This window comes from Nerophis ophidion, linkage group LG18 (assembly GCF_033978795.1).
Source record: "Nerophis ophidion isolate RoL-2023_Sa linkage group LG18, RoL_Noph_v1.0, whole genome shotgun sequence".
Classification (NCBI taxonomy): domain Eukaryota; kingdom Metazoa; phylum Chordata; class Actinopteri; order Syngnathiformes; family Syngnathidae; genus Nerophis; species Nerophis ophidion.
The window spans coordinates 26,890,081-26,912,136 of record NC_084628.1 but is presented as its reverse complement, the minus strand read 5'-3'; the positions used below and the strand labels follow the sequence as shown (position 1 = coordinate 26,912,136).

At 36.8% G+C, this 22,056-nt stretch overlaps 1 protein-coding gene across 3 annotated transcripts in view; it reads right to left on the bottom strand.

The window, feature by feature from the left end:
* mtus2b (microtubule associated tumor suppressor candidate 2b) overlaps positions 1–22,056 on the bottom strand; it is a 42,554-nt gene that overhangs the window by 5,264 nt on the left and 15,234 nt on the right. For 2 of the 3 annotated variants that reach the window (XM_061877863.1, XM_061877865.1), the window contains exons 5-13: positions 19,503–19,583; positions 16,672–16,862; positions 8,189–8,255; positions 4,901–5,115; positions 4,730–4,835; positions 3,135–3,208; positions 2,231–2,329; positions 1,457–1,576; positions 1,272–1,372 (exon numbers count right to left, since the gene is read on the bottom strand). In XM_061877863.1, coding sequence (XP_061733847.1) covers positions 1,272–1,372; positions 1,457–1,576; positions 2,231–2,329; positions 3,135–3,208; positions 4,730–4,835; positions 4,901–5,115; positions 8,189–8,255; positions 16,672–16,862; positions 19,503–19,583 — 1,054 coding nt within the window. The remainder of the gene's footprint in view (positions 1–1,271; positions 1,373–1,456; positions 1,577–2,230; positions 2,330–3,134; positions 3,209–4,729; positions 4,836–4,900; positions 5,116–8,188; positions 8,256–16,671; positions 16,863–19,502; positions 19,584–22,056) is intronic. The other variant, XM_061877864.1, reaches the window with a different exon arrangement.

The window sequence follows — 22,056 nt, the reverse complement described above, 5'->3', positions numbered from 1 at the left end:
TTAGTAAGTGTTAAAGTGGTTTATATCACAACCATCAGTGTACTCTGTATCACCCAGTATGCCTTTCAATCTTGTACGTGTCATTGCGGAAGGCTGCACACAACATGTTGCCGGACCAACAATCAGTCCGTACATGTTGTTGAAGGTGTCTAAGGCAATGGCTTCATAGCACGCCCATATTCTTGTAATCAGGATGAACGCTATTGGATAGTCGCGGGAACGATAGCGGCTCCAATTGACTTCATTACTCTGTGAAACAGGTTTAAATAGCTCTGTGAGCGGTAAAGGCGGACAACCTCTGATGTATTTCAGCGGGCAGTTGGCGGGAGGGTACGGTCCTGATAAAATGTTGGTTCGGGTGGACGGCGGGTGGATGACGACTTTGGTGATGCGGATGATATAATTGCCTATCCGCGCATCTCTACGGGGCACATTTTTTGCGTTGAAAAAATGCGGAGGCACACCACCAGCAGGAATTATTTCAAATTGAAACTCACTTAACAGTAAAATGTGGTTGTCGCAATTGTTGGGTATGACCTTAAAGCATAAGCAAGCATGCATCCCTATAGCTCTTGTCTCAAAGTAGGTGTACTGTCACCACCTGTCACATCACATCATGACTTATTTTCACTGTTTTGCTGTTTTAAGCACTCTTATTTTGGTGGCTTTATCTCTTTTTTTGTTGGTATTTCAATGTAGCAGTGTCATGTCTTCCTTTAAGCGATATCTACTTTGTTTAAGCAATCAAGAATATTTCAGTTGTTTTCATCCTTCTTTGTGGGGACATTGTTGATTGTCATGTCATGTTCGGACGTACATTGTCTTTGCTCCACAGTAAGTCTTTGTTGTCGTCCAGCATTCTGTTTTTGTTTACATTGTAGCCAGTTCAGTTTTAGTTTCGTTCTGCATAGCCTTCCCTAAGCTTCAATGTCTTTTCTTAGGGGCACTCACCTTTTGTTTATTTTTGGCTTAAGCATTAGACACCTTTTTACCTGCACACTGCCTCCCGCTCTAGACAGCACCGACACTCAACAACAACGCATCATTTGCAGACTATAATTACTGCTTTGCAAACGATATTATTAACCCAAATAGGTGAAACTAGATAATCTCCCACGGCACACCAGACTGCATCTCACGGCACACTAGTGTGCCGCGTTCTTCCTCACCAAACTCATTCGAGCATCAACAGCGAGCACACCTTGATGGATCTCATTATGAGTATACTCCTTAGGGTTTTAGTTAGTTATTGGAGGTGTGCGAGCGCTCACCTGGACACGGCGAGGTTCTTGTCGATGCGTTCCTTCAAATCCTCGTTCTTCTGCTGTAGAACCTGCACGCGCTCCTCCAGCTGAACGTTCCTTTCAGCCTGCTCAAAGACACGAAGAGGCGACGCGCACAATTTCAACTTCAACCAAGTCCAAAACGTTCAGCTGCTCAAACCACATCAGCTTACTATTTTCTCCAGCTCGGTGATCTTCAGCTCCTGCTGATGGATTTGTTGGTTCTTCATCCCCAACACGTCCTTCAGACTTTTTAGGTCCTCCTCAATGTGTTTGTACGGCGCTAATGCGTCCTGCAAAACCATGGTCACAACTCAGTTCGGCGATTAACAAGTCATTTGGAGTGTTGACCCACGGCAACTAACTAACTACTTAACAACTTCATTACTAAATAAACAGAACTTACATCCTACCTACCTCTCATACTAACCAACTAACTACATCCTACCTACCTACTTGTCATACTAAACAACTAAAAACTAACTTACTACCTAACTACATTACACCTGGCATACTAACTAACTAACTAACTAACTAACTAACTAACTAACTAACTAACTAACTAACTAACTAAGTAACCAACTGACTAACTAACTAACTAGCTAAATATGACATAGCCACATGTCATACTAACTAACTAACTAACAACTGTTATGTAAAGAAAAGGGGTAGGATTAAATAAGCTCTGCTTCTTCCTCCTCCTTTTCGAACATGTTGGAAAGAGAAACTGGAAATTGTGATGTATCATGTTGTATGCTTGCATGTTCGAAATAAACTCAAACTCAACTCAACTCAACTCAACTAACTAACTACGTAACTACATTGTAATAACTGTGTAGTTATTGTGTAACTAGTTAAGTAAGAAAGTAACGAAGGCCGATGTCATCCATCATCAGAACGTACAAATGAAGTGAGAAGATGTTTGAGGTGACATCAAACTTTCTCACCACTATTTGCTCATCAGTGCTTTTACGAAGAGCTTCCTCAAAGCGCTTGGCTCGGTCCCTCAGACTTCTGTTCTGGAAGGTCAGCATGTCCACTTGATCCTGGCGGGAACAACACATGACTGCTGAGGGACAAGACCAAGGAGAAGGAAAAGAAAAGAAAAGAAGAAGCAAAATGAAACTAAGGGGGGAAAGGGAAGAAAAGGGGAAAAAGAAAAGAGTGGTAATTAAAAGGAAAAATATTTAAATAAAACAAGGAAACTAAAAGGAAGACAGAAAGAAAAAGAAAGATGAAGAGAAAGAAGGGAGAGAAAAGGAACATAAAATAAATTAAAAAGAAAGAAAGAGTGAAAGAAAGAAACAAAGAAAGAATAAAATGAAAAAGTAAAAAATGGAGACGATAAAAAGAACGAGATAGAAATCGATGGAAAAGTAAAGAAAGAAAGAAAAAAGAAAATATGGGGAAATAAAATAGGAAAGAAGAAAGAAAAACAAAGGGGGTAAAGGAATAACAAGGAAAAAGAAAGCAAAAACGAACGAGAAAAAAACAAGTAAAAATTAAAAGAATTTGAAAGGGTAAAAGAGAGAGAAATAGATAGAAAATGGATAAAGAAACAGAAAGAAAGAACAAGAAAAAAATAAACAGAGAAATAGAAAGAAATACAGACAGAAAGAAAGAGAAAAAAAAAGAAAGACAGAAAAAATCATTTTAATAAAGTGACAAAGATAAAAAGAAGAGAAGAGCAAAGACAGACAGAAAGAACAAAACTAACTAAAGACAGAAAGAAAGAGAAACAGAAAGAAAAATACATGGAAAAACATGAGAAAGAAAGAAAGACAAAGGGGGAAAAAAAGATAAAAAGAAATAAAGAAAGGAGAAACAAATAAAAGGAAGAAAGAGTGTTACCTGTAATGAGAGTCGGATTTTCTCAAAGTCTTCTTCCATAGATTTCCTGTGCTGCTCATGAGCCATCTTCAGGTCTGCCAATCAAATGTTGTTATTGTTTTTTTTAATCATCATTATTGGTATTTGTATTATTATTATTTTTAAATTATTATTGTTATTATTGTTTTTATCATTATTACTGTCTTTATTATTATCATTATCATTGTTATTATTGTTGTTTTTATTAGTAGTATTTTTGTTGTTTTTATTATTGATTTTATTAATGCTATTATTATTGTTTGATTAGTATTATTAGTGTTATTATTGTTGTTTTTATTATTGTTTTTATTATTGATTTTATTCATGTTATTATTATTGTTTGATAAGTATTATTAGTGTTATTATTGTTGTTGTTATTATTATTATTATTGTTATCATTTTTGTTGTTGATGTTATTATTATTGTTATTACTATTATTGTTGTTGTTATTAATATTACTGTCATTATTATTGCTGTTTTTATTAGTATTATTCTTGTTTTATTAGTATTATTGTTATTATTATTTTTATTTTATCAGTATTATTGCTATTATTATTGTCGTTATTATTCATATTTTTAACATTTGTATTATTATTAGTGTAGTTTTTTACTATTGTTATTGTTAGTAGTAGTGTTGTTGTTATTATTATGGTTATTATTATTATGTTATTATTGTTATTTCTATTAGTGTTGTTATTATTGTTAACATTATTATTGTTGTTGTTATTATTGTTATTAATATTAGTTTTATGTTATTATTTTTATAATTATTAGTGTTGTTAGTATTTTTATCATTATTATTATTATTGTTGTTTTATAATATTACTGGTATTAATATTATTGTGGTTTCATTAATATTATTGTTTTTATTTTCATCAGTATTATTATCGTTATTATTTTAGTTATTATATTTTTAACATTTGTATTATTATTAGTGTAGTTTTTTTTATTATTGTTATTATTAGTAGTAGTATTGTTGTTATTATTATAGTTATTATTATTATTTGTATGTTGTTATTGTTATTACTATTAGTCTTGTTATTATTTTTAACATTATTATTATTACTGTTGTTATTATTGTTATTAATATTAGTTTTATGTTATTATTATTTTAATTATTAGTGTTGTTGTTACTATTGTTATCATTATTATTATTATTATTGTTGTTATTAATATATTCTTGTTATTATTATTGCTGTTTTATTAGTATTATTGTTGTTTTATTAGTATTATTGTTATTATTTTCATTTTCATCAGAATTATTATTGTTATTATTATAGTTATTATATTTTTAAATATTTGTATTATTATTAGTGTATTTTTTATTGTTATTATTATTAGTAGTATTGTTGTTATTATTATAGTTATTATTTGTATGTTATTATTGTTATTACTATTAGTGTTGTTATTATAGTTAACATCACTATTATTATTGTTGTTATTATTGTTATTAATATTAGTTTTATGTTATTATTGTTATAATTATTAGTGTTGCTGTTATTATTGTTATCATTGTTATTATTATTATTATCATTATTATTGTTGTTTGGTAGGACAGGAAGTGGTGGAGGTCCTACTTGTCAGAGTCCTGGCGTGCTCCTCCTGCAGGGTGGCCAGAGTGTGGTTGTGAGCGCTCTCCATGTCCATGATGGACGCCTGGTGGTTTTCATTCATCTCCTCCATCTGCTCGCACAAGGTTTTGTCACACATAGCGATTAGAGCGTGAGTCCCAGTGCCCAGACAATCACCTGCTCCTGCTGCCTCTCCTTCAGGTGACCTATCTGGGCGCGCTGGAGGGCCCTCAGGCTCCTGGTCTCGGCCGTGTGCTGGACTCTCAGACGCTCCTCCAGCGCTCCCAGCTCGCTCTGCTGCTGAGCCTGCAAGTCCCCAAGCTCTGCCTCGAAACCTCGCTCCAGTTCCTGCTTCTCTCGCTGCAGCTGCTCCCAGTGGGCCACGCTGAAAGCTGCAACACAGCGGAAAACATTGTCACTTTCTGGTCCTCTTTGCCATTTTAGCACTTTAGCACATTTTTGTTGTTGTCTTTATGGCACTACTGCTACATTTAGCACATTTGTGGTTGTTGTGGTCATTTCAGCACTTTAGAGCTTCTGCACATATTGTCATTTTAGCACATTAACACATTTTTGTTGTCATTTTAGCATTATCGCATGTTATATCATTCTGGCGCATTTTTGTTGTCATTTTATCACTCAAACATATTTTGCTGTCGTTATAGAACTCCAGCACATTTTTCTCGTCATTTTAGCACTTAAGCACATTTTTGTTGTCTTTATGGCACTAGTGCTACATTTAGCACATTTGTGGTTGTTGTGGTTATTTCCGCACTTTAGAGCTTCAGCACATATTGTCATTTTAGCACATTAGCACATTTGTGTTGTCATTTTAGCACTATCGCATATTTATGTTGTTATATCATTCTGGCGCATTTTTGTTGTCATTTTATCACTCAAGCATATTTTACTGTCGTTATAGCACTCCAGCACATTTTTCTTGTCATTTTAGCACTTAAGCACATTTTTGTTATCTTTATGGCACTAGTGCTACATTTAGCACATTTGTGGTTGTTGTGGTAATTTCAGCACTTTAGAGCTTCAGCACATACTGTCATTTTAGCACATTAACACATTTTTGTTGTCATTTTAGCATTATCGCATGTTGTATCATTCTGGCGCATTTTTGTTGTCATTTTATCATTCAAGCACAATTTGCTGTCGTTATAGAACTCCAGCACATTTTTCTTGTCATTTTAGCACTTAAGAACATTTTTGTTGTCTTTATGACACTAGTGCTACATTTAGCACATTTGTGGTTATTTCAGCACTTTAGAGCTTCAGCACATATTGTCATTTTAGCACATTAGCACATTTGTGTTGTCATTTTAGCACTATCGCATATCTATGTTGTTATATCATTCTGGCGCATTTTTGTTGTCATTTTATCACTCAAGCATATTTTGCTGTCGTTATAGCAATCCAGCACATTTTTCTTGTCATTTTAAAACTTTAGTACATTTTTGTTGTCTTTATGGCACTAGTGCTACATTTAGCACATTTGTGGTTGTTGTGGTAATTTCAGCACTTTAGAGCTTCTGCACATACTGTCATTTTAGCACATTAACACATTTTTGTTGTCATTTTAGCATTATCGCATGTTATATCATTCTGGCGCATTTTTGTTGTCATTTTATCACTCAAGCATAATTTGCTGTCGTTATAGAACTCCAGCACATTTTTCTTGTCATTTTAGCACTTAAGCACATTTTTGTTGTCTTTATGGCACTAGTGCTACATTTAGCACATTTGTGGTTATTTCAGCACTTTAGAGCTTCAGCACATATTGTCATTTTAGCACATTAGCACATTTGTGTTGTCATTTTAGCACTATCGCATATCTATGTTGTTATATCATTCTGGCGCATTTTTGTTGTCATTTTATCACTCAAGCATATTTTGCTGTCGTTATAGCAATCCAGCACATTTTTCTTGTCATTTTAAAACTTTAGTACATTTTTGTTGTCTTTATGGTACTAGTGCTACATTTAGCACATTTGTGGTTGTTGTGGTTATTTCAGCACTTTAGAGCTTCAGCACATATTGTCATTTTAGCACATTAACACATTTTTGTTGTCATTTTAGTTCTATCGCATATTTATGTTGTTATATCATTCTGGCGCATTTTTGTTGTCATTTTATCACTCAAGCATATTTTGCTGTCATTTTGGCACTCTAGCACATTATTGTTGTCATTTTAGCACTTTGGCACATTTTTGTTGTTGTCTTTATGGCACTAGTGCTACATTTAGCACATTTGTGGTTGTTGTGGTTATTTCAGCACTTTAGAGCTTCAGCACATATTGTCATTGTATCACATTAACACATTTTTGTTGTCATTTTAGCATTATAGCATATTTATGTTGTTGTAATTATAGCATTCTGGCACATTTTTGTTGTCATTTTAGCACTTTTCATCATTTCAGAACTTCATTGAGTTTTGTTGATGTAATTTTAGAACTCAAGCACATTAATTAACAATTTAGCACAACGTTTTTTTTGTTGTCGCCATTTTAGCACATATGTTTGATGTCATTTTATTCGATTTTGTTGATGGAGTTTTAGAACTTAAGCACATTTATTTAGTGTCATTGTTTTAGCACTTTAGCACATTTTTTTGTTGTTGTCGTCATTTTAGCACATATGTTTGTCGTCAATTCAGCTAATTTTGTTGTTGTTACTGTCATTTTAGCACTTTAGCATTTTAACACGTTATATGGTGTCATTTTAGCACTTAAGCAAGTGTTTGTCGTTATTTTAGCACTTTAGAACATTTGTTGTTGAAGTTGTCATTTCAGCACTTAAGCACATTTGTTGTTCTGTCATCATTTTAGCAGCTTTGCGTTTTAACACATTATATGGTGTCATTTTAGAACTTAAGCACATGTGTTTGTCGTTATTTTAGCACTTTAGAACATTTGTTGTTGAAGTTGTCATTTTAGCACTCAAGCACATTTGTTGGTCATTGTCATTTCAGCACTTTAGCACATTTGTTGTTCTGTCCTCATTTTAGCACCTTAGCGTTTTAACACATTATATGGTGTCATTTTAGCACTTAAGCACATGTGTTTGTCGTTATTTCAACACCTTAAAACATTTGTTGTTGAAGTTGTCATTTTAGCACTTAAGCACATTTATTGGTCATTGTCATTTCAGCACTTTGCCACATTTGTTGTTGACGCCATTTTAGCAAATGAGCATATTTGTCGTTAAAATACTGTCAAAGCGCTTTGGGCTCCTTAAAAAGGGGTGGAAAAGCGCTATACAAGAACAACCCATTGTCATTTCAGCACTAAAGCACATAGGTTCATCCTTGTCATTTTAGGACTCACGCATTCATGTTGTCACTTAAACACTTCAGCACATTTTTTTGTCGTATTCATTGTAGCACTTTCTTGTTATTTTAGCACTATAACAGTTTAGCACTTTAGCACATTAGTGGTGGATGTTGTGATTTCCACTTACCAACTTCATCCCTGATCCTGGCGAGCTCCTGGGAGAGTTCCCCTTCTGTCACAGCAGCAATCTCACTCTGGAATCACACATCACAATTTCAATGTTTTGCATTATTATTAATAATATTATTATTATTATTGTTAATATTATTGTTATTATTATTATTATGGGCCTGTTGCAATGCAAGCAGCCCACATTATTATTCCGCATATTTCATGTTTCTCTTACACCTAATGCATGACGAACCCCCACATATGTTATACCGTCGGAAAGGTCTCACTTGCGCCTAAGATAGTACAAACCCCGTTTTCATATGAGTTGGGAAATTGTGTTAGATGTAAATATAAACGGAATACAATTATTTGCAAATCCTTTTCAACCCATATTCAATTGAATATGATACAAAGACAACATATTTGATGTTCAAACTGATATACACTTTTTTGGGGGGAAATAATCATTAATTTTAGAATTTGATGCCAGCAACACGTGACAAAAAAGTTGGGAAAGGTGGCAATAAATACTGATGAAGTTGACGAATTCTCATCAAACACTTATTTGGAACATCCCACAGGTGTGCAGGCTCATCGGGAACAGGTGGGTGCCATGATTGGGTATAAAAGCAGCTTTCGTGAAATGCTCAGTCATTCACAAACAAGAATTGGGAAACGGTCACCACTTTGTGAACAAAAGCGTGAGCAAATTGTCAAACAGTTTAAGAACAACAATTCTCAATGGGCTATTGCAAGGAATTTAGGAATTTCAACATCTACGTTCCGTAATACCATCAAAAGGTTCAGAGAATCTGGAGAAATCATTGCACGTAAGCGATGATATAACGGACCTTCGTTCCCTCAGGCCGTACTGCGTCAAAAAGCGACATCAGTGTTTAAAGGATATCACCACATGGGCTCAGGAACACTTCGAAAACCACTGTCAGTAACTACAGTTTGTCGCTACATCTGTAAGTGCAAGTTAAAACACTGCAATGCAAAGCCAAAGCCATTTATCAACAACACCCAGAAACGCCGCCGGCTTCGCTGGGCCCGAGCTCAACTAAGATGGTGATGCTATTCACAAATTTAAAAAAAATATGGGCCAATTGAATGGCCCATATTTTTGTCATCATAGCCAAAAAATGGCCCATATTTATCGGCCAAAAGATTACCTTTTTGGCAAGGTAATCTTGCCAAAAAGCCTAGATTACCTCCTCTTGTAGCCATACGTTCAGCCATACGTTCACGTAGCTCGGTGCTTAATGTCTCATTTTGTTCACCCACGTGTGTATTTTCAACACAGGCTAACTGATAGCATGCTAACGTTAGCGTGCTTGCATGCTAACAGAAGCATTATATATTTTCTTTTAGCTAAATTTGCTTCTGTTTACCCCAGCGTCAAATAACTTGGTATGTGAAACTTGTTGAAACTGATAGCATGCAAACTCTAGCATGCTAGCAAGCTAACACTAGCATGCTAACTTTTTTTTGTGCTGTTTGTTCACTTTTTCTACTTCCGCAGCAATGCGCCTTAAAGCTGTGTTATTTGAAATGTGAGACATGCTAACTTTTAGCATGCTATTGTTAGCACACGTGCTAAGTCAGGGGTCACCAACGCGGTGCCCGCGGGCACCAGGTAGCCCATAAGGACCAGATGAATCGCCCGCTGGCCTGTTCTAAAAATAGCTCAAATAGCAGCACTTACCAGTGAGCTGCCTCTATTTTTAAATTGTATTTATTTACTAGCAAGCTGGTCAAGATTTGCTCGACATTTTTAATTCTAAGAGAGACAAAACTCAAATAGAATTTGAAAATCCAAGAAAATATTTTAAAGACTTGGTCTTCACTTGTTTAAATAAATATATTTATTTTTTTACTTTGCTTCTTATAACTTTCAGAAAGACAATTTTAGAGAAAAAATACAACCTTAAAAATAATTATAGGATTTTAAACACATACCTTTTTACCTTTTAAATTCCTTCCTCTTCTTTCCTGACAATTTAAATCAATGTTCAAGTATTTTTTTTTATATTTTAAAGAATAATAAAAAATGTTTAATTTAATTCTTCATTTTAGCTTCTGTTTTTTTGACGTAGAATATTTGTGAAATATTTTTTGAAACTTATTATGATTAAAATAAAAATTAAATATTCTGGCAAATTGAGAAAATCTGTAGATCCATCCATCCATCCATTTCTACCGCTTATTCCCTTTTGGGGTCGCGGGGGGCGCTGGCGCCTATCTCAGCTACAATCGGGCGGAAGGCGGGGTACACCCTGGACAAGTCGCCACCTCATCGCAGGGCCCAAAATCTGTAGAATCAAATTTAAATCTTATTTCAAAGTCTTTTGAACGTCTTTTAACATTTTTGTTCTGGAAAATCTAGAAGAAATAATTATTTGTCTTTGTTAGAATACATTTCTAACAAAGTGCAGATTGGATTTCAACCTATTTAAAACATGTCATCGAAATTGTAAAATTAATCTTAATCAGGAAAAATGACTAATGATGTTCCATAAATTCTTTTTTTATTTTTTCAACAAAATTCGAATTAGCTAGTTTTTCTGTTCTTTTTTTTTCGGTTGAATTTTGAATTTTAAAGAGTCGAAATTGAAGATTACTATGTTTCAAAATTACATTTTCTTTTTTTTCGTGTTTTCTTCTTTTTTTAAACCGTTCAATTAAGAGTTTTTTTTCATAATTTATTCTCTACAAAAAAACTTCCGTAAAATGACAAAAAATGTACGACGGAATGACGGACAGAAATACCCATTTTTTTTATATATATAGATTTATTTATTAAAGGTAAATTGAGCAAATTGGCTATTTCTGGCAATTTATTTAAGTGTGTATCAAACTGGTAGCCCTTCACATTAATCAGTACCCAAGAAGTAGCTCTTGGTTTCAAAAAAGTTGGTGACCCCTGTGCTAAGTGTTACATTTTAATGTAAGCATGCTATTGTTTTAGGCTAGCTCGATCGCTCGTTTTGTACAGTTACACCTAAAAAAATCACGGATTCAGACACTCTGCCCCATTCTTAAAAGTACGGCGGTTTCCGACGACCACCCCTGGCCAGAGGTCCAGGGCAACCGAAAGCAGGCCCATTAAAATTTCCTCCGGAATTTTTTAGTTATTGTTAGTATTGTTATTATTACGAGAGAAGCCAGATTAGGTGGTTTGGGCATCAGGTCAGGATGCCACCCGAACGCCTCCCTAGGGAGGTGTTTAGGGCACGTCCGACCGGTATGAAGACACGGGGAAGACCCAGGTCACGTTGGGAAGACTTTGTCTCCCGGTTGGCCTGGGAACACCTCGGGATCCCCTGAAAGGAGCTGGACCAAGTGGCTGGGGAGAGGGAAGTCTGGGCTTCCCTGCTTAGGCTGCTGCCCCCGTGACCTTGAATAGAGATGGATGGATGGATGATATTACTATCTGCACCGCCTTGATGATCCCGTCCTGACATGACTCTCCGGGCGGTCATCTTGGTTTCTCTCATCAACCCGTCGCCATGGCAACATCATCCTCCACGGACCCTGCCCCAGACCAACCGTGGGCCACAAGGGACACAAAGTACCGTTCTGGCAAACGATGAAGATGACTCATGCGGAGGTGATCTCACCTTCAGCAGAACCAAGATTAAGATAGTTCTAGATCATATAAGATAGCATACATTTAACTCCTAAACAGTCCACCAGAACCGGACCGGCCGGCGTTGACTCAGCACATTCAATGGCACGTTGCCTCCCCCCCTACACCCGCCCCAAAGAAAAGCACTAATGAACTGGAAGAATTTATTTACCGTGTTGCCGGCACAAGGACGCCTGGAGCAGCCATGGCCCATAAAGGAGCAGACGGCAGCAGCATCCCTTTTGCCGGATGCAGGACCGGAGGAGGAGGAGGAGGAGGAGGAGGAGGAGAGAGAGGGAAGACTCCCCTCCTGTCCTCGCAACAAAGACCATAAAATCCCAGCAGTGCACGCCCAGACCTTAACCCCTTCACTCCCTCACTAACACGCCCACTCACTCATCCCTAGGACCGGGTTTACAGAGAGTCAATAAGTGGATGATGAGCCAAAGACAACATGGCCGTCTGACCGTCCCAATATTTCATATTTTTAAGTATCACTCGTGTTAGCGTTGAATTTAGACAGCTTAAAAGTGCCAACATGTTGTTGGGGGTGTGTAGCTTTAATGCTAATGAGCTGTGTTTGTGTCGGACCAAGGGTGTGATATTGTGTACTTGAGTCATGTTGGACACACACATTGTGGTACAGGGGCACAAATACTGTACGTTAGCGACACTGCATAGTTATGCGAGCTACATGCTAACATACATTTTTAACATAATACTAGGTTGGCAACACTAGCATGATTATGTGAGCTACATGCTAATATAAGTTTTTAACATCACACTAGGTTGTCAACACTGCATAGTTATGTGAGCTACATGCTAACATACATTTTTAACATCATACTAGGTTGGCAACACTAGCATAGTTATGTGAGCTACATGCTAACATAAGTTTTTAACATCATACTAGGTTGGCAACACTTGCAGTTAAGTGAGCTACATGATAACATAAGTTTTTAACATCATACGCAGTTGGCAACATTACCATAGCTGTGTAAGCTACATGCTAACATACGTTTTTAACGTCATACTGGGTTGGCAACACTACCATAGTTTAAGCTCCATGCTAACATAAGTTTTTAACATCATAGTGGGTTGGCAACACTAGCATAGTTATGTGAGCAACATGCTAACATAAGTTTTAACATCATACGAGGTTAGCAAGACTAGCATAGTTATATGAGCTAAATGCTAACATAAGTTTTTAACATCACACTAGGTTGTCTACACTAGCATAGTTATGTAAGCTACATGCTAAGATACATGTTTTACATCCTACTAGATCCTACTAGATTGGCAACATTACCATAGCTTTGTAAGCTACATGCTAACATAAGTTTTCAACATCATGCTAGGTTGGCAGCACTAGCATAATTGAGTGAGCTACATGATCACTTACGTTTTTAACATCATACGAGGTTGGCAACATTACCATAGCTGAATAAGCTACATGCTAACATAAGCTTTTAATATACTAAGTTGGCAACACTATTATAATTAAGTGAGCTACATGATAACATAAGTTTTTAACATCATACGAGGTTGGCAACATTACCATAGCTGTGTAAGCTACATGCTAATATAAGTTTTTAACATCATACTAAGTTGGCAACACTAACATAGTTATGTAAGCTCCATGCTAACATAAGTTTTAACATCATACGAGGTTAGCAAGACTAGCATAGTTATGTGAGCTACATGCTAACATAAGTTTTTAACATAATACTGGGTTGGCAACACTAGCATATTTATGTGAGCTTCATGCTAACATAAGTTTTTAACATCATACTAGGTTGGCAACATTACTATAGTTTTGTAAGCTACATGCTAACATACATTTGTAACATCATACTAGGTTGACAACACTAGCATAGTTGTGTGAGCTACATGCTAAAATAAGTTTTTAACATCATACTAGGTTGGCAACGTTACCATAGCTTTGTAAGCTACATGCTAACATATTTTTTTTTAACATAATACTAGATTGGCAGCACTGATATAGTTATATGAGCTACATGCTAACATAAGTTTTTAACATCATACTAGGATGGCAACACCAGCATAATTATGTGAGCTCCATGCTAACATAAGTTTTTAACGTCATACTAGGTTTGCAACACTAGCATAATTATGTGAACTACATGCTAACATAAGTTTTTAACATCATACTAGGTTGGCAACACTAGCGTAGTTATGTGAGCTCCATGCTAACATAAGTTTTTAACATCATACTGGGTTGGCAACATTACCATAGCTGTGTAAGCTACATGCTAACATAAGTTTTTAACATCATACTAGGTTGGCAACATTACTATAGCTTTGTAAGCTACATGCTAACATACATTTTTAACATCATACTAGGTTGGCAACACTAGCATAATTATGTGAGCTACATGCTAAATAAGTTTTTAACATCATACTAGGTTGGCAACGTTACCATAGCTTTGTAAGCTACATGCTAACATAATTTGTTTTACATAATACTAGATTGGCAGCACTGGCATAGTTATATGAGCTACATGCTAACATAAGTTTTTACCATCATACTAGGTTGGCAACACCAGCATAGTTATGTGAGCTACATGCTAACAAACATTTTTTACATTATACTAGGCTGGAAACACTACCATAACTTTGTAAGCTACATGCTAACATAAGTTTTTAACATCATACTAGGTTGGCAACACTAGCATAGTTATGTGAGCAACATGCTAAATTAAGTTTTTAACATCATATTAGGTTTGCCACAGTAACATAGTTATGTGAGCTACATGCTAAAATAAGTTTTTAACATCACACAAGGTTGGCAACGTTACCATAGCTTTGTAAGCTACATGCTAACATGTTTTTTTTAACATCATCCTTGGTTGGCAGCCCTAGCATAGTTATATGAGCTACATGCTAACATAAATTTTACCATCCTACTAGGTTGGCAACACTAGCATAGTTATGTGAGCTACATGCTAACATAAGTTTTTAACATCATACTTGGCTGGAATCATTACCATAACTTTGTAAGCTACATGCTAACATAGTTTTTTAACATCATACTAGGTTGGCAACACTAGCATAGTTTTGTGAGCTACATTCTAACATAAGTTGTTAACATCATACTAGGTATGCCACAGTAACATAGTTATGTGAGCTACATGCTAATATTACATTTTAACACCACACTAGGTTAGCTACACCAGCAAATAGCTTATTTTTGTGAGCTACATGCTAACATTACACTTTACCATCATTCTAGGTTGACAACAGTAGCATATCTATGTGAGCTACATGCTAACATTCCATTTTAACATCATCCTAGGTAAGCAACACTAGCATAGCTTGTGAGCTATATGCTAACATTACACCTTAATATCATGCTAGGTTAGCATATCGTCAGAAGATAAAGAATCAAACACACCACTACCATGCCTTTAAGTGACTAACAGATACTGTATATTATAGGTGTGGGCCATACTTGCAAACCTTGAGACCTCCGATTTCGGGAGGTCGGGGATGGAACGGAGGTGTGGTTGGGGCGGGGGGCCTGGTTAAGAGGGGAGGAATATAATTCACCAACTCGAGTATTTCATATATATTTCATATATATATATATATATATATATATATATATATATATATATATATATATATATATATATATATATATGTATGTATGTATGAAATATTTGACTTTCAGTAAATTCGAGCTATATATATTTATTATATATATAAATAAAATAAATTTTTGAATTTCCGACAGCACCTATCAAATACACAGTAATAAAAACACAGTTGTTCTACTAACTGTAATGTGCTTGCTGGTTACTAAAAAAAACAACAACACTTACCTTTCACTATTTGAGTAACCTTTGTTCTGCCATTTGCATACTGGCGAGCGATCTCCGAATCCGGGAACATATCCTTCACAGATTTGTTGTAGACATCCCGCAAATGAGAATGGGATGTTGCGTCCAGCTATCAGCATAGCCATCCTTGTCTCAGCATAAATTAAACCATCGGGTCTCCATTTTGCGAGGTGGCCCATAATACTGGGTTGTGAACGATGCTGCGCTGCGGACGCTTTGTGCTTCGCTGACCGTTCATGACCGAGTATATCCGTTTGGCCGCCGTGTTCAATGAAGTCTGTTCTACAAAATTTACAGGCAATATACCCCTTCCACTTCGAACTCTCCTGGATAAACTGAAATTCTTGTTTCCATTCGTTTTGGAACTTGCAAGCGTATTTCTTCATTTTGCTTGTCGACGGTGTAATATATTGGGTTGGAGTCAATAACCAGGCGACGTGATGAAGTTACGTCTCTTTACTGTGGGCTTCAGAACAGACTCCCTAATGCATATGTTCCTTGACTGCACTTAAATGTAGAATATATGTAGAATACATTTATATTTTTCATATAGCTGAGATAGGCGCCAGCGCCCCCCGCGACCCCAGAGGGAATAAGCGGTAGAAACTGGATGGATATGTATTATATATATATATAGAATATATTATATATATTATATTATTTATTATTATCATTGTTTATTGTGAGCGAACTGTGGTGCTGAATATCCCCCAGGGATCAATAAAGTACATTCTATTCTATTCTATGTACAGTAGATGGCAGTATTGTCCTGTTTAAGAGGGTCACAACATTGCTGAGTCAGGTTCTCAGACAGAATTTCGGGAGATTTTCGGGAGAAAATTTGTCCCGGGAGGTTTTCGGGAGAGGCGCTGAATTTCGGGAGTCTCACGGAAAATCAGGGAGGGTTGGCAAGTATGGTGTGGGCATATGTGCAAATATATATGATAGCTGCAATAATGAGGCATAATGAGGCGTATGAATGACACATGTAATAAAAATGCTGACCTTGTGACAGAAGTGCCGGGTGGTGATGGCGAACACGTCCATGCAGAGCGAGGCTTTCTTGAGCTGGGCCTGCAGACTTTGCAGCTGGCGGCCTTGCTGCTCACATCGTTCCCTCAGCAGCTTGATCAGCGCCCGGTCCACTACCTGCTCCCGCTCAGCGCCGCACGCTCGCACCGCTGAGCGCCCACGGGCTGCGCCACGGGACCGCCACAGGACCAAGAGAGGGTTGAAAAAATGAAATGGACATTCATCGGATAATCTCATGAAAGAAACACAAGTCAAATAAAATACAATTGAAACAGTTAGTTTTTATGAAGTTTTACAGTTTTCATAGTTTTCATGTTACGAACGTCTCGTAGTTTTTGTTAACATTTTATAGTTTTTATGTTATGAACGTGTTAAAACAATTGTATCTAAGTTATCACAAAACTTTGTGTTTCAATGAGTTCCCGGCGAGCAGACAAAAGCTGTCTTTAATCCCACCAAGCAGAAGGCTTGTAAAACTCCACTGTGTAGGATGGGAAGCAACATAAAGGTGTTCTGTTTCTTTCATGTATTGTAATCAACAGAAAGAGATTGTCTTGACCCGAGATCTACAAAGCGAAGAGGAAGCAAGACCAGACCCCCCTCCAGGCACCCCTTCTTTGAGCTACTTTACCACCTTTTCTTTGAACTGTTGTAATCAAAGGCGACGGCTGTTTACGACCCCCGTGCCTTAGAAACAGCGATTGCCATGTAATCAGGGAAAGTCCAAATAAAAGAGGAGGCGTACAATTTTTCGCCAGAGCGTGGTGAGACTGTACTTGTGAATAAATTGAAAACAGGAAGTGGACAAAAGTTTTAGCAACTGTTATGTAAAAGAAAAGGGGTAAAATTAAATAAGCTCTGCTTCTTCCTACTCTTTTTTAACATTGTTCAAAAGAGAAACTGGAAATTGTGATGTATCATGCTGTATGCTTGCATGTTCGAAATAAACTCAAACTCAAGAGTACAGTCCAGATGTCTCCTCAATTGAGCCAAATTTTATTCTTTTTGTTTAATTCCTTGTTTAATAGATGTCATCAGTGATTGAACCTGACAGAGCGTTACATTGTTTTTGTTGTCATGTTAACACGTTATTATTCATAACGAGCCAATCTTAACTCAAAAAAAAAGGACCAAACGAATGGCGCTCTCGGCAAAAGTTCAAAACTTGGCTAAGAAAACAAAACTACCACAAAGGCAAAACTATGGACATAAAACGAAACTTGCAAACTATGGCATGGATAAAGAAACCTTACTTGGAATGAGAAAAGAGCATGAAAAAGAGCAGCATGAATCATCAGCATGAATAACAAGGGTGTGTAGAGGGTGATGTCGCCAGGCTGACTGCCTGGCAACAACAGGCTTAAATGGTGCTGTGGTGATTATCAGGTGCATTGAGTCCAAATGAATCATGTGCGTGGCATGAGGACATGTGAAAACTAATGGGTTGTCATGGAAACAAAGCAGGGAGTGAAAAAACAGGAACTGAATGAGTGCAAAAACCAAACAGAACATAGCCAAATTAAACATGATCACCAAGACATGACAAATAGAAGTGCGGACATTGATGTTCTGTGTACCACTCACCTACGCACGCGCGCACACACGCACGCACGCACGGACGCACGCACACACACACACACAGACACACAGACACACAGGAGGACAGACTGTAGGTACACAGAACATCAGAGGGTCAAATGTGCGAGAAAATGAGAGCAGACAGTGTTGACAAACAATGGTGCAACCTTGTGTGGGAACCGCAGGTGCAAAAACACACCAAAGAGAATCCTTGTAGGATAGAGAAACCGGCAGAGAAATTTTCCGTGCAACGTTCATTATGTTGTTACTCAGCCAGCGTTTGTGGGTCTGATGGATGTTTACCTTATCCCAATAAACATCTGTTCAGTAATTTTCCGCATGTTTGATTGTGAGGCATTAAAAGCCACAAAATGCAACGGGTCCATCAGACCCACAACAATGTGAACATTACACAAGGTTTAGTTAGGAATAATAACGTGTTAACATAAAAATATGAAATGTTTATAACAAAAACAATGAAACGTTCTATCGGATTCAAACACTGATGACATCTCTTAAACAAGACAAGAAGCAAGGAATTAAACAGAGACAGAATTAACTTTGGCTCAATTGAGGAGAAACAGATGTTTACCTTATCCCAATACACATCTGTTCAGTATTTTAACATATAAATATTTGATTGTGAGGCATTAAAAGCCACAAAATGCAACCGGTCCAACAGATTAACAACAATATGAACATTACACGAGGGTTAAGGTCACAGGACCTCCTTGGCGTGTTTGTTCCTAGAGCTAACACAAGTCTCGGTTGAAAAATACAAAAAAAAAGCCTTTCCATTCACTGCTCCATGGTCATGGAATGTAATATAAAAAGATCTGAGGTTACCTGAACTCATCACTTTGAGAGAATTTCAGGCCGAGAAGCCGTTCCTTTTGGGGGCACTGAACTAGTTTTTAAATTGTTTTTATTGACACATTGTATTCTTTACCTATTACGTGGTTTTATGTTTATGTTTACGCTTTTATCCACAGTGTGACCGCTCCTGTTTTTGTTGTGCTTTATTGCTGCCTTTTTGGCCTTGTAAACAAGATTTTAACCTCCATGACTTTTCACCTGGTTAAATAAAGGAGAGAGATGACTGCTGACTCCCCAGCATTGCAGCTACTGGAGACGGTTGCTATGGCAACAGTTAATGAAGGGCAGACCGAGGGTGGATGATGATGATGACACGCTGGCACGCACACACCGTGCAAACTGAGACTCACCAGGGGACTGAGACTTGGGGGAAAGCCCTGCACACGTTTTAGGCCACGCCTTGTCCGCCTCTTTGGTCTCTTTTCGAGAAGCTGTGATGTAAAAATGTTTGGATTATTACACAGAAGAATTACATCATTAAACTATTTTTCTCATGTTTCCAGTCAGGTTCGTTGCCCTGAAAAGGAGCGTTGCGGTCTCATTAGGCCAGTTAGTCCTTGGAATAACAACTCTGACCTCTGAGTAGTGTAGTTTCGCTGAGAAACGATGATCACCTATACCAGTGGTCCCCAATTGATAACTGTCCGCAGAAGAATGTTTTTATTAATTATTATTATTATTATTTTTTTTTTATAAATTTAATTGTTTTTATTAAATCAACATAAAAAACACAAGATACACTTACAATTAATGCACCAATCCAAAAAAACTCCCTTTTTCATGACAAAGAAAAAAATAAAATTAAAAATAAAAATCTCCTCTGGGTGTTGTTGATGAATGGCTATCGCTTTGCATAGTAGAGTTTTAACCTGCACTTACAAAGGTAGCGACCAACCGTAGTTACTGACAGTGGTTTTCTAAGTGTTCCTGAGCCCATGTGGTGATATAATTTATGCACTGATGTCGCTTTTTGATGTAGTACCGCATTAGGGATCGAAGGTCTGTAATGTCATCGCTTACGTGCAGTGATTTCTCCAGATTCTCTCAATCTTTTGATAATATAACGGACCGTAGATGGTGAAATCCCTAAATTCCTTGCAATAGCTGGTTGAGAAATATTGTTTTTAAACTGTTGGACAATTTGCTCTCAGGCATTTGTTGACAAAGTGGTGGCCCTCGCCCCATCCTTGTTTGTGAATGACTGAACATTTTATAAAAGCCAACCATGGCACCCACCTGTTCCCAATTAGCCTGTTCCCCTGTGGAATGTTCCAAATAAGTGTTTGATGAGCATTCCTGAACTTTTTCACTCTTTTTTGCCACTTGTGCCAGCTTTTTTGAAACATGTTGCAGGCATTAAATTCCAAATGAGCTAATATTTGCAAAAAATAAAGTTTTCTAGTTCGAATGTTAAATATCTTGTCTTTGCAGTCTATTCAATTGAATATAAGTTGAAAAGGATTTGCAAATCATTGTATTCTGTTTTTATTTACCATTTACACAACGTGACAACTTCACTGGTTTGAAACAGATATGGGTAATATGTGAATAAGATAGTTTTTAACATAAATTAATACAACCAAGACAAAAAGAGTTAAGTTAAAATTTGAGCACAGGGATTTCATGGAAATACTGTAGTCATAATTTTTTCACAGAAAATGTTGTGTTATGATAAAAAATAGTATTACAATAATACATGTAACGTATTATCAGACAAAGTTGCAATTTGATGGGGAAAAAGGCAAAATCTCAAGAAAAAGCTGAAACGTTAAGAAATAAGAATGTTATGGGGTGTCCAAAGTGCACATCTTTAAAATACTATCAAAAAAAAATCTAAAAGTGGAATAAAAGAGCAAACAGGTGAAATGTAACAAGAAAAAGTTGCAATAATTAAAAAAAAGCTGCCATGCAGGTAGTTTTTTTTTGGTATGTTATTTTTGCTTTAAAACTGTCATTGCTCAATAAATAATAATGAATCAAAATGAATGTTGTTATGAATCGCGGACATTTTGAACTCTAGTTACTTCGATACCGTCGATCATAATATTTTATTAGAGCGTATCAAAACACGAATTGGTATGTCAGACTCAGCCCTGTCATGGTTTAACTCTTATCTTACTGATAGGATGCAGTGTGTCTCCCATAACAATGTGACCTCGGACTATGTTAAGGTAACGTGTGGAGTTCCCCAGGGTTCGGTTCTTGGCCCTGCACTCTTCAGCATCTACATGCTGCCGCTAGGTGACGTCATACCTTTCACTGTTATGCTGATGACACCCAACTCTACATGCCCCTAAAGCTGACCAACACGCCGGATTGTAGTCAGCTGGAGGCGTGTCTTAATGAAATTAAACAATGGATGTCCGCTAACTTTTTGCAACTTAATGCCAAAAAAACGGAAATGCTGATTATCGGTCCTGCTAGACACCGAACTCTATTTAATAATACAACTTTAACATTTGACAACCAAATTATTAAACAAGGTGACTCGGTAAAAAATCTGTGTATTATCGTCGACACAACTCTCTCCTTTGAGTCACACATTAAAAGCGTTACTAAAACGGCCTTCTTTCATCTCCGTAATATCGCTAAAATTCGCTCCATTTTGTCCACTAAAGACGCTGAGATCATTATCCATGCGTTTGTTACGTCTCGTCTCGACTACTGTAATGTATTATTTTCGGGTCTCCCCATGTCTAGCATTAAAAGATTACAGTTAGTACAAAATGCGGCTGCTAGACTTTTGACAAGAACAAGAAAGTTTGATCATATTACGCCTGTACTGGCTCACCTGCACTGGCTTCCTGTGCACTTAAGATGTGACTTTAAGGTTTTACTACTTACGTATAAAATACTACACGGTCTAGCTCCAGCCTATCTTGCCGATTGTATTGTACCATATGT